The sequence below is a fragment of the Echiichthys vipera genome, assembly GCF_963691815.1.
Source record: "Echiichthys vipera genome assembly, chromosome: 3".
Taxonomy (NCBI): Eukaryota; Metazoa; Chordata; class Actinopteri; order Perciformes; family Trachinidae; genus Echiichthys; species Echiichthys vipera.
In genome coordinates, this window is record NC_139828.1 from 8,885,695 (window position 1) to 8,897,388 (window position 11,694).

General features: G+C 41.2%; 3 protein-coding genes across 4 annotated transcripts; 1 reads left to right on the forward strand and 2 right to left on the reverse strand.

Moving 5' to 3' along the window:
• Nucleotides 1-165: 165 nt before the first annotated feature.
• On the reverse strand, nucleotides 166-2,468 carry rfxank (regulatory factor X-associated ankyrin-containing protein). Of its 2 annotated transcripts, none has more exons than XM_083940584.1 (9): nucleotides 2,314-2,468; nucleotides 1,696-1,800; nucleotides 1,416-1,526; nucleotides 1,242-1,307; nucleotides 1,054-1,154; nucleotides 847-972; nucleotides 617-683; nucleotides 447-527; nucleotides 166-354 (listed from the first exon to the last, which is right to left on the reverse strand). In XM_083940584.1, the coding sequence occupies exons 2-9, from the start codon at nucleotides 1,793-1,795 to the stop codon at nucleotides 302-304; spliced, it is 705 nt and encodes a 234-aa protein (XP_083796710.1). In that variant the 5' UTR covers nucleotides 1,796-1,800; nucleotides 2,314-2,468; the 3' UTR covers nucleotides 166-301. The 2 variants fall into 2 exon arrangements, with proteins under 2 accessions (XP_083796710.1, XP_083796711.1); XM_083940585.1 differs by lacking the exon at nucleotides 2,314-2,468 and adding an exon at nucleotides 1,893-1,973.
• On the forward strand, nucleotides 2,163-6,885 carry borcs8 (BLOC-1 related complex subunit 8). The gene is made up of 6 exons (XM_083940593.1): nucleotides 2,163-2,294; nucleotides 2,502-2,614; nucleotides 4,033-4,097; nucleotides 4,183-4,290; nucleotides 5,184-5,275; nucleotides 6,747-6,885. Exons 1-5 carry the CDS (start codon nucleotides 2,258-2,260, stop codon nucleotides 5,251-5,253), a joined length of 393 nt encoding a protein of 130 aa, XP_083796719.1. The 5' UTR covers nucleotides 2,163-2,257; the 3' UTR covers nucleotides 5,254-5,275; nucleotides 6,747-6,885.
• tmem221 (transmembrane protein 221) lies at nucleotides 5,358-9,305 on the reverse strand. The gene is made up of 3 exons (XM_083940583.1): nucleotides 8,865-9,305; nucleotides 7,375-7,460; nucleotides 5,358-6,421 (listed from the first exon to the last, which is right to left on the reverse strand). The coding sequence occupies exons 1-3, from the start codon at nucleotides 9,164-9,166 to the stop codon at nucleotides 5,880-5,882; spliced, it is 930 nt and encodes a 309-aa protein (XP_083796709.1). The 5' UTR covers nucleotides 9,167-9,305; the 3' UTR covers nucleotides 5,358-5,879.
• Between the last annotated feature and the right edge of the window lie 2,389 nt (nucleotides 9,306-11,694).

Here is an 11,694-nt window from a genome sequence, read left to right on the forward strand (position 1 = left end):
AAGCCTCATTCCAGTGGAACACACAGTATATAAACCTTTTTTTTATTAAAACTTCACAGTTGAAATAATTCTACACAATGTTGCATTTTAGTCCTTGTTTGTACAATGTTTTTGTACATTGTCAGAAAATAAGTGTAATGCCTACAACTGGAGCAAACCATTTGTAAAATAAAAAATGTGGTTTACCCAGTGTAACTGTATTTCAGTGCCTTGTTTCTGTGACAGAAGTCTTAGTCATCTCACCACTGATAATGGCTGGTTGTAGATCTGAGGTCAACGGCGTCAGACTCTCCTGCTAGTGTCATGTTGGTGGTGTGTAGAGTTTCAGAATATGGCCCTCCAACACTTTCTGAACTAGGAAACAAAAGAAAAGAACATTTAGATTCAGCAAAACCCTTTTACAGTAACCTCAAAATATTGGTCAGGTATAAGAAGAGAATACATACTCTTTTTGTGCCCAAGGGCAACAGCTAAGGCCATCGGACTGTACCCAGAGTCAGACTCAATGGTCATGTCGGCCCCTTTGGCTTAAAGAGAGTACACTAAGGGCAATTAATAAAGCATTTAAAGAGAATTTGCTGGAAATAATCATGACTATCATAGACATGCAATGTACCTAAGAGGGCCTTTACACATTTGACGTGGTTCCCTCGTACAGCATAAAGAAGAGGAGTCCCGCCATTCTGAGAAAAAATTATTTCATTAAAAACCAAGTCACACTGTAGCTAAATTTCAATGTTTAATAAACGTTTAACCATCTTAACAAGGTGTGTTGGCTTGCCATAACAAATACATCTTATCAATTTGTGATGACATATCAGAAATTAAAAAAAAGTCATTTTGTACCCAGTCATATGTGTTAATGTCTACTCCATGTCTGAGAAGAGACTCGACAATGTCCACATAACCTCCAGAGCTGGCCAGTGTCAGCGCACTTTCTCGCTCCCTCGCAATTGTTTTGGGGTCTGCGCCCTAAAAACAAAAAAAAAAAAAAACGTCAGTGCATTTATTACTTTAGCACGTCTCTCTGGACGGCAGGGGCTTACTTCTCACCTTTTCCAAGAGAAAATCCACCACTGCTATCTCTCCAAATGCTGCTGCCCACATGAGAGGCGTAAATCCCCGTTCATCCTGTTTGCTCAGCAGTGAACTGTCTGCGAAATAAAAACAGCTCGCAGAATTAAATGCCAGACAACATTTGCATCGTGTTATGCTGCTTGGTGACCACCCATCCGCCTCACCTTTACTCAGATGTGAAGCCACTTGTGAAACCTCCCCCTGAGCTGCCAACTGGTGTATGGACAGAGCTGATGGAAATAAAGTCTTAATACATTCATATGAAAATACAATTATTGGTTGTCTGGTACACACTTGTGTTAGCTCTTTACCACTAGAGTTTGTTTGCCAGAACTTACAGTCTAATGTTGCTGGGCGTGCTGTGACCTCATTCCCACGCTGCTTGTTGGTCAGAGTGGTGGGGTGTATGAACAAACCCTCTTCATCCACATCCAGGATTTCTTGAGACACTGGCCCAAGCAGATGAACCACAGTCATGTCAGTGGAAGCAAGAGATCCACTGTTTAAACTGATTGTCTTAATGCACTCATAAGATGTTACACGGTAAAAGAAAACAAGAAAGTGATCACGCACATTAAAGTTATATCAAAAGGTAAAATATATAAAAGGCACAGGTACCATTGGACCTCTCATCTCTGGACTCGGGAGGACAAACGTTAGCGTCAGATGACAGAGTATTTCGGCCATGTGCAACCTCTTCATCACCTCCGGCCTCCATGATCACTGCAATAAAAACAAACAGAGAGAATCTACTAAATAATGTGGCATCGCTCTGGAGAAAAAGTAGTTACTTTACAAAGACATTGTCCACTCACCACATCCAGCCTCACAGTCTAATTTGCGCTAACTTCCTTTTGTGGGAAAACTGAAAGTAAAGGATTTCGAGTCTTTCGGGCCACCGTACACGCACTAACTTATCGGTTAGTTTATCAACTATTTAACAAAACTACAATTTTAACAAAAGACTTGAAGACACGTTAGAACCAAACATGTAACGTGTGAAAGCGTTTGGTACTTTTTGAAGGAAGAACGGGTTTCCCCCACAACGGATGTTTCTGTCCGGAATATTATTCGTGTGGCACATAACAAAAACACGGAAGTAGCTAGATTCAGCTGTCAACTCGCGTTACAGCTGCTTTTTATTGTTTTTAACTGTCATTACAGTTATAACCATTGTATTATGGAGGATCAGGAGATGCAGCTGAAAGTTAGAAGAGGTAAATTGTTCCAACTTACCTCATTGTTGCCTGGCAACGCTGCAGCTTAGCGAGTAGCTGTTAGCTCACCGTAGCTGCTAAGCTAAACCGGTATTGTTGTTCACATTGCTATTTGTCCGTGTACCGTGCTGTTGGTAGCTGTTCTTCGTTTTTTTTAATCGTGTAATCTCTGCATATATCTGTAACGTTACTTATTTGACTCTACAGTGTCTGACAAATTCACGGAGAGCATGTACGTGCTGGCTAACGAGCCGTCAGTGGCTCTCTACAGGCTGCAGGAACACGTCAGAAGGTCCCTGCCTGAATTGGTGCAACACAAGGTATTCACCCTGTGTCATGTTCTTGGAAGAGAGGAAAAAATGCAAAAACAACTAGTAAATGAACGGTTAAAGGGGAGTAAGGGAGACGGAAATATCAGAGCTGTATCTAAGAAAAGACACAAACCGTGAGGGAGAAGGTAAGGCACGATATGGGGCAGAAAGCTGAGGATGGCAAGTCAGCCAGAAAGCATGAGGAATTTTGCTTTTGTAAATTCAATTCAATTGTATTTATGGTGCCAAATCATAACAAAGGTTATCTCAAGACACTTTACATATAGAGTAGGTGAAGACCAGACTGTGACTTATTTATGATTTACATTGACCTAGTAATTCCTCCAGTAGCAGCAGCAAGTCACACTACCTTTAATAATAATAATAATATCTGTATACAGTATTTATCCAGCAACATTGTGCACACAGTGGCAATGGGAACCTTCCTTTTAACAGGCAGGAATGTCGAACAGAGCTCTATGGAGGACAGCCATCTGTCTTGACCGGTTGGGGAGAGAGACCCAGATGAAGTTTTTGGCTTTTGTTGCATTGTTAATTTACTTTACTTAACTGTTGGAGTAGAAAGAACTCTGACAAAATCAGTATAATCATAGATGCAGCAAAGGAGATGTCTGGGTGTTGTTGGAGTTTCTGGAGGAGGTTTGCAGCCGCTGTTAACACCTGTGAAATAGAGAATTTATAGTAGCATGGGAAATGAGTGGCAAGAGATTATCGTTTTATTTTATTTAGGAAGTGGAGATTTTACTTTAAATTCAGTAGTTTGAAGTGATACAACTTTTGGATAAGAACTGACATAAAACACAAAGAAAAAGAAAGAAGAAATTTAAGGGAAAACCAACCACATTAAAAGTACATTGTGTTACACAAACAGCTGTGAATGTCACAACATAGGGGGTGGTTAATATGGACTAATAATAACAACACAACCCCAGCAAGTCTGTTGACCTGCTCCATGTTTTATTTTCAGATGGCGTCATCAGTACGTCTGCTAAAATTAAATAGTTGGAACAAAAAACATGTATGAATTCTGCTTTAATCTTTAATTCTTCAAATTAGGCTTTGGATGGAGTCAATACTTTCTGACTGAAAGCCGTTGTGTTTGTTTTTAAAGCTCCACCTTCAAATCCGGAGGCATAGGATTAGCAATGAAGATTGTGTGTTTGGTGGTAAAAATGTGCTTTGCTGTCAAACGCTCTGGACAACAAGTATCATTTACTGTGCAATATGCAACATGCTTTCTCTTTAACCGTTCTAAAGGGAAATGTAATTTTAAAGATGTGCACTATATATTTTCTTGTATTTTAATTGTTTTAGGAATTGTAGCAAGAGCAGTTGGGGTCATGTACACTTGAGCATATCCTGCAGGCATAATGTAATGGTTGTTTTGTCCATCATTCTTCACACAGACAGACATGCAGAGCTGGGAGGAGCAGAGTCAAGGAGCCATCTACAGTGTAGAGTATGCATGCAGGTGAGGAGAGCATATACCTACACATTTGCAGAATCATGGCGCCATGCCGTGACTGTTAACTCTTTTCATCTGTTGGTCTTTGCAGTGCCGTAAAGAGCATGACGAACAGCAGTTTGTATTTCAAAAACATCGACAGCCTCCTCCGTCAAGCCATCAGCATGAAGGAGAAGATTAGCAACTCTCAAGGACGCAGGTAGGAGGCAGCAGTGAACACGCTGACTGAGACACGGGGATGGCAAAAGTGTAGGGGGTGAAATATGAAAAAAAGGTCGCAACTCAATTCTTCCATATATGACACACGCTTATTTATAGCTTCCTCGTAATATAAGCCTTTTAGCACTGTGTAATAGTGACTGTCACTTGAGTGTAACTCCATTTTTCAAATTTGGAACATTTCGGTTCCTGTGGGTAAAGTGATGTTTGAAAGGCTAATTATGTGTGACAGAAGTAATGGAACACATCTCTGCAAAACTCAATGCCCTTACCTCTCAAGTGTTAATATATGGGCGTTTCTCACTTTGACAAATACTTGTGACGCCTGTTTCAAGGATTGTTTCTTCAATCATTTAGACACGGGACGCTCATCATTGGAGGTGGTTTTCAGACAGTATCTTTCCAAACCAAAGAATAGTCCATGCTTGAACAAGCCGGAGGATTGTAGGATTTTATTTTTTACCCATATTACTTTTTTGACCGCAACACTCAAACGTGTCAAAGATCCACTTGTGAATCCTCGTATTTTCACATATTCTGAAATCTCTTATTTGAGAGTAAAATGAGAGACATAAGTGACTCAGTGTCTGGAATTGTATCCTGTTTACATATATATTATTTGCTCCCCATCATACCTTTTATTCATGTATGACCTTAGTTTCAGTTTGTTTTATTTAATCCTTCATTTCTAATCATTTGTATCCGTTAATATTTACAACCTTTTTTTCCCTTTCAGTTGATGTTACTTTATTCCCCCAATAACTGCAAAATATTTATCAGGCCTGTTCTGAACTCTTTTGTAGTTAATGGGAGCTTCATGTTTTCCATTTCATGTCTTATTTTCTTTTGTTTCCCACTGTCACCTGCATGAAGCTTACATGATGTGACCCCCTCTCCCAGTCCCCTTGTCTCTGCTCCACATGCCCCTTCCACTTCCTCATGACCTCTGGACTGAGGTGTCCAAGGTTAGTATTTCCTCCAGACATGATGAATCACATGCAGGCCTGTATTAAATATTCCTTTTTCAGAAATGATAGAAATGTGTATTTAAATGACATTAAAAGTGAACAGGTCTTTGTGAACATTATTTTAATCTCATGTTTAGGTGTTGAAACACATCTTTTAAACTGAATTATAATTTCTCAAATGAATTAATTCAAGGTTGATATAAAATCATTTTTGAAGAACACATAAAAAAAAACACATCTGCACACTGTGCACAAATATCTGTCAAAAAGAGGATTCACATCATGACAGTGAAAGCTTTACATTTGCCAGATTGATACTTGGGCAGCACTGGTGGGATTTAAATCAAGCTCATTTATACAAAACACTACAAATTATGCAAAAGTTGTGCTCTATTTCCATCAAATTAAAAATCCTTTATAATCTGAACAGGAGAAATCAGTGGTGGAAATGTTTTGGGATCTGTGCAATCAGTCAGGACACCTGCAGAGTGTAGAATGGTACAAACGGACACTTCTACATCTGTTTGAGATGACGCGTGTTCACAGTCCTCTTGTGATGAGATCATCAGTGTCTTTAACCACGAGATCGGCGTCCTTTATGTCACACAAGAGTAGAGTCTTTTGCAGAAATCCCTGACTTGCGTGCAAGGACACTCCTCATCTCATTGTTGACCCCATTCCAGGGTTTAGCCTGGGCCTGCAGTAAACCAGATTCAGTGGACAGGGTCCGGTGCATTCGGGGACAACTTCCACCACTGCTGTAGCCATCTTTATCACTAGCATGGCCTTGGGAATCTCCAGCAGGGGAGTACTGTTGCTGGTGCTGGTATTGTTGCGGTCTCTGGTTGCCACATTGACTGTAGGAGATCTGGTGCTGGAGGTGAGACTGGCTGCGATGCATTCGGGGTTTGTCCACGCCAATTTTGAGCTCGCAGTGTCGGGAGACAGGTGTGTTGCTGCTTCCGTGGTCGTTCTGGTAGAGGGTGTCGAGGTGGTCGCTGCGATAGTGCTTGGCACTATGAGAAGCTTTGACCAGAGAGTGGATCACAATGACCAGTAGGATTAAGATCCCAGAGGAGAGTACACAAGCGCTCGCAAGGCCTGTCTCCACCTCAAATATGAGGAGCATGAAGATGGACATGGCTGCCAAAGAGAAGAGAAGAGGGTGGTATTTATGGAGGAGGTGGAACATTTATATATATGTATATGATATATACTGTATATATATATATGTACCAGCAGACAATGTTCATCTGTTATTTAGTTCATCTGTAATGGGTTAATTAACTTTAAACAAAATACCTTGAAAGTTACTTGCATTACTTGCATCTAGGTTTTGCCTTTTTCACATTTTTTGCTACATTTTAATCTTTTACATCACTTTCTCCACATCACAACAATCAATAATATTGAAATATCATACAAATGCTAGCTATTCTTAGCTGCGTTGTCCTCTGTTTATCCCCAGGAAAAGAACTATGGACTCAGGCATGCTAAAGGAAGGGGGAGAAAAGCACAGCTCCGGGATGTGACGGGACTTCCTGAGTTGGTGGTGTTGCTTCTACAGACCTTTGCTCTACTACCTCTTGATGGAGGCTGAAGTGGGGTCATAAGGGCGACACCTCCTCATCACAATGGAGTGACTGCTGCCCCCACCCCCTACCCCCACCCAGTACAAGCCACTCAGTGGAACAGAGCACCACAGCGCTGCCAGGTCCAGCATTAAACACACTTAAGTCATGGACGCTGCTCAAAGAATGCATTGTTCTCATGGACTCGCTGGATGGACCAGAGAGAAAGCGGCCGGGCTGTTTATTTTTCCTCTGCTGTTGAAAATCCACTGCACAGCCAATGTTAGTCTTTCAGGTTTTTGTGAATGTGTTGTTTAAGAATAAAGACTAAACAGTACCCTGCATGTAAATTATAAAAGCTTAACACACTTACACAAGAAAAACATACAAATATGTGCTAGAATGCAGTAACAGATGCCTGTGTCTAAACTTTATTTCAGGGTTAAATACATGACGTGCCAGATTTGTTCTTAAAGAGAAAATCCAGACTCTTAGAAATATTGGTTCTCACTTTCTTGTTCTTACCTGCCAAGTAGACAGAAACCCCCAGACAGAACAGTCCGATAGCTACGTGTCGCACAGCTCTGCTGTCCAAAAGGAACCAGTCTGCTCTGTGGAAACAAATGTCATATGTCCAGACATGTTTACACTTTTACATTGCTACTACTACTACTTTCTCACCAGTGCATAAATAAATACGACTTTTATGCAACTTTTCTTTGTCCTTCTTTATTTCTCCCTTAGTAAGTTTGTTTATAAGAACTGTAAGTCCTTAAACATTTGGTTATTTATCTTTTTATCAGGGCAAATGCTAGATATTGTGTAAAGCTCATTACTATTCCCATTTTCTTGGAATGTCCCCTCTGTCAGTAGGGAGGTCCTGGGGTATGCTGTTGGATTTGTAAACCGACGTGGGAAAGGGCCAGCTAGAGGCCCGTGTGCTGGGGGCATAATGAGAGAAAGGCCATTGTTTAGATGGGATTCATAGGGTTTTGAAAGAAGGGGGTCGGCTAACAACATTGCAGAATGGGCCTCTGCACTCTGACACATAAGGAAGGCCCTTTTTATACTTCTGAAACTGTTTTCTCTTAATGAAACTTCATTCAGTTGGCTTAGATCTCATTATTATTGTGTGGGCAGAAGAAGAAACACTCACTAAACAAATTAAATATTGTTTATTCCACTTACAGCAGCACCTTGGGACCAGAATGTAGGACCCACATTAGGATGCAATACAAAGCAGTTCCATAGCCTTTGATTAATTATTACTTTTCTTAAAGCCTTGTATGTTTGGAGGGCATAAATACAAATCTGGGGTTTTATTTGAGGCTGTACTTTGGGGGGGTTTGTTTTGCTCTGCCTTATGTTGAACATAGTTAACATGGGCTATGGACAAAATCACCACAGCAGTTTAATTGACTTATTTCCAGCATTGATAACAACAATAACAACAAAACAAGTTTGATCTTGGATGTATTACAGCGTGTACAGCATGTATTGGATTGCATACACCAGGTGTGTTGAGGGGTATATTTTTGTTTGTTTGTTTAATTGTTGTTTGTCAAGCAAAAGCTTCTATATGCCTATCCTATGTTTCAGGTCATCCATTGCACTTGAAAGTTGGTCTAGTTCAAGTAAGGAGCCACAGTGGCCACATGTGGCTACAGGATACTGTATTAATGCTGAGCTACTAGTAACCACAACTGAGACCACCTGAATGGACCAAGGGTGTTTTATTGCTTATAAATTTGACATTTATTAGATAAATATTGTGTTATTCCTTCCTTTAAAACTCGGATAGGAGCTTATATTGCTTTAAAGGTCGCTCACCTGCATAAGTGATGGTTTTCAGGTCCATATTAATATTGCATTAGTCCTTTTTTTTAAGTGACCCAGCCTATTAAAACTGATCTGATTCCAAACACTTTGGACCAACAACAGCATAACGCTTACTATAATAAGTGAGTGATGCGGCAGGTGTGTGTTTCTAACTGCGTTACGTGCAGGCTAAATACCTTTCAGTATCCTGCTCCCCTCTGCAGACTTCTGTAGAAAAGTAGCTGTGGAGGAGACACACCACCACGGAGCTCAGGTGGAGGGTGAGGGACAGGGCGGAGAGCACCGTGGAGACCGGCAGCAGGACGGCCCAGACATGAGCGGGCATGAGCGCAGAGGTGGAAGGGGGAGACTCCTTCACTGCCGTGTGTTGAGACTGAAGCTGGAAAATCAAAATGACCGATAAAACGGACATGATGGCTGATAAAACCCCCAGTAAGGACAGAACCATGAGAGACCGCTGGCTGTACTTGAGCGTCATCCTTATCCTGAATGTGAGGCGGTCAGCTTTCTCCAGAGAATCAAAAAGTCGGCTGGACTCCTTAAAATCCACTTGCCCGGCGATCCTAAACTCCCAAACGGGGAACTGGCATTGCACTGTGAATACAATGTTTTCCTGGGTCCTGTCGGGAGGAACAGTTCCCTCTCCGACATGGGGTTTTTGCAGTAACTTTTCCTGTTGTCGTCCAGCGCCCCGCTGCTCAGTCTGAGCATGTGATGTGCCTTAAATCCCCAGATTAAAAACTTCGCAACAACAATGGACTTTTTTCTCCTGGATCCTCGGAAACAATGCGTTGACGCGCTCCTGGAAGAGGCAGAGCCCACGGACTACAGCACAAACCACCGTGACAGGACCAAAGAGCATAGAGACAAAGTCCCACTATAAAGTCAATCGAGCTGATAACCAAACAGCCTTTTTAATCATGTGTGAAATGCACAATAATTATGCTATAATAGGCTTAATAAAGCATTCACTTATGCTGTACCCCAAAAGAAAAAGAGACTTGAAATTACAGGAATATATCTTTATTGTCAGCCATATTTTGCTTTCTGTGCTCATAGATTAGCCTACTTCTTATGATGTAATGTATCCTCCTGTCCTCATAAAGTGATTAAAGGATTATATAGCTCTTTCAACAGGCCATTTTATTATCTGCCTACACACACACACACACACACACACACACACACACACACACACACATACACACATACACACACACGCTAATGTAAAGAACTGACATGTACTTCATAAAATAAAGCATACTCAAATGTGACTTCAAGTCCTCAGACAGTCCTAAAGTTGCTCCAGTGCAAGATGAGACCATGACAGTGCACTACTGCTAACTTTTGAGGAATTTGCAGCAGCAGCAGCAGCAGCCACCTTAGCTAACCCCCCATTCATTGTAGAATACCCCTTTTATTCTTCGTCCAGCTCCTCAGACTCTCTGAATCGAATTAACTGTTCACGGGTTGCCATGGGAATATGCATAGTTTATCAGGGATGCACCGTTTCTTTCTTTCTTTTTCTTTTCAGTCACCTGTACTTTTATTTGTTTGTGCATATTGCAACCGCTTTATGAAATACGTGTCCAGTATCTGCCTGATTTTTATAGAATAAATATTAACTCTATCAACTCTAACTTCACATGTACCAGTGCTGGACCGCAAACACCTTGACACTTGAATTAGAGTCTGTGACTTGTGTTACAGAGGCCGTATTGTTCTGTTAGAGGTTGGGGTTTGGAGGGAGGGGGGGTAGTAAAGGTGTAGCCCTTATTCTGTTGAGATGTAGATAAGACTGTAGCTATAAAAGTACACAATGTGAACAATTGCTCTCGCACATGTACACTGACCATGGACGCTATTTCTGAATTCGACAGCCTCACCACATGCTCTAAAAGGCCCACGGCTGATCTTGTCGAAAGCAGAAGTGAGAAGTTTCGGGAAAATGAAAAAAAAAATGGACTTGGCACGGAAAGTTATCAAAGGCACCCTTTCTCTCTTGTATTCTTATTCGTCATAATGACTGTGGTTGTAATTCAGCCTGTCTTGTCGGTGTGTCTTGATGGCCTGATGGAGCTCTCACAGTGTTAAGAATAAATGTATGAAGAACACACATTGGGTAAACAGCACATTGAGGAAAGATGTAATTTCCCCTTAGCTGCAGGTGATTAGCTTGCTGTATTTACAGACTGAGGTTGGTGTTATTCTCTGTTGGATTGATGGAGCCCACACATAAATCCTGGAGGTAAAGGCTGTGGCCGTCTGCAGGGATGTTGCTAACTATTGCATCAGATGCTCAGTTTGAGTTCCCTCTTGGGCATCTCTAAGTGTGTGTATTTGCACGTACATAACTCCGTGTCTATGTCTGCGCGTTGATATGTTTGTCTATGTGTATGTGTGTGTGTGTGTGTGTGTGTGTGTGTGTGTGTGTGTGTCTGTGTGTGTGTGTGTGTGTGTGCGTGTTTCTGTGTGTGTGTGTGTCTGTGTGTCTGTGTGTGTGTGTGAGAGAGAGAGAAACAGAGTTGTTGTCCACACTTCCACAGATGATCTGTGCTAAAATGTGTCGCTATATTATTTTTAGGAGTACATTGTGTCACGTCCCAAAAATAGTTAATAATGCAGCTCATGCAGTGATTCAGTTATTACCTCTAAATATATCTATTAAGCTGTCACCATGTGTGTTTTCCATTAGTGTCCTAGCTTTCCTTATTTTCCTCCCTTTTCCTCTGTCACCCCACTCACTTTCATTAGTAATACCTAGTAATGCTAATAAACACATATTAACAGACATCCAGTGGACTCTGTAGCAGTTTGACACACAGCACTCACACAACAGTCGTCCTCTGAGTTTTTACTCCAACTGACAATTTTATTCATGGTTCATTTGTGTGTTTTTATTTGATTTGCACGGTGGGTGAACATAATAACTAATAACTGTGCAATATAATACCTATTAGTACCTACTGACTCCTCTTTCAAGCTAATGTTAAATACGGTATGTTG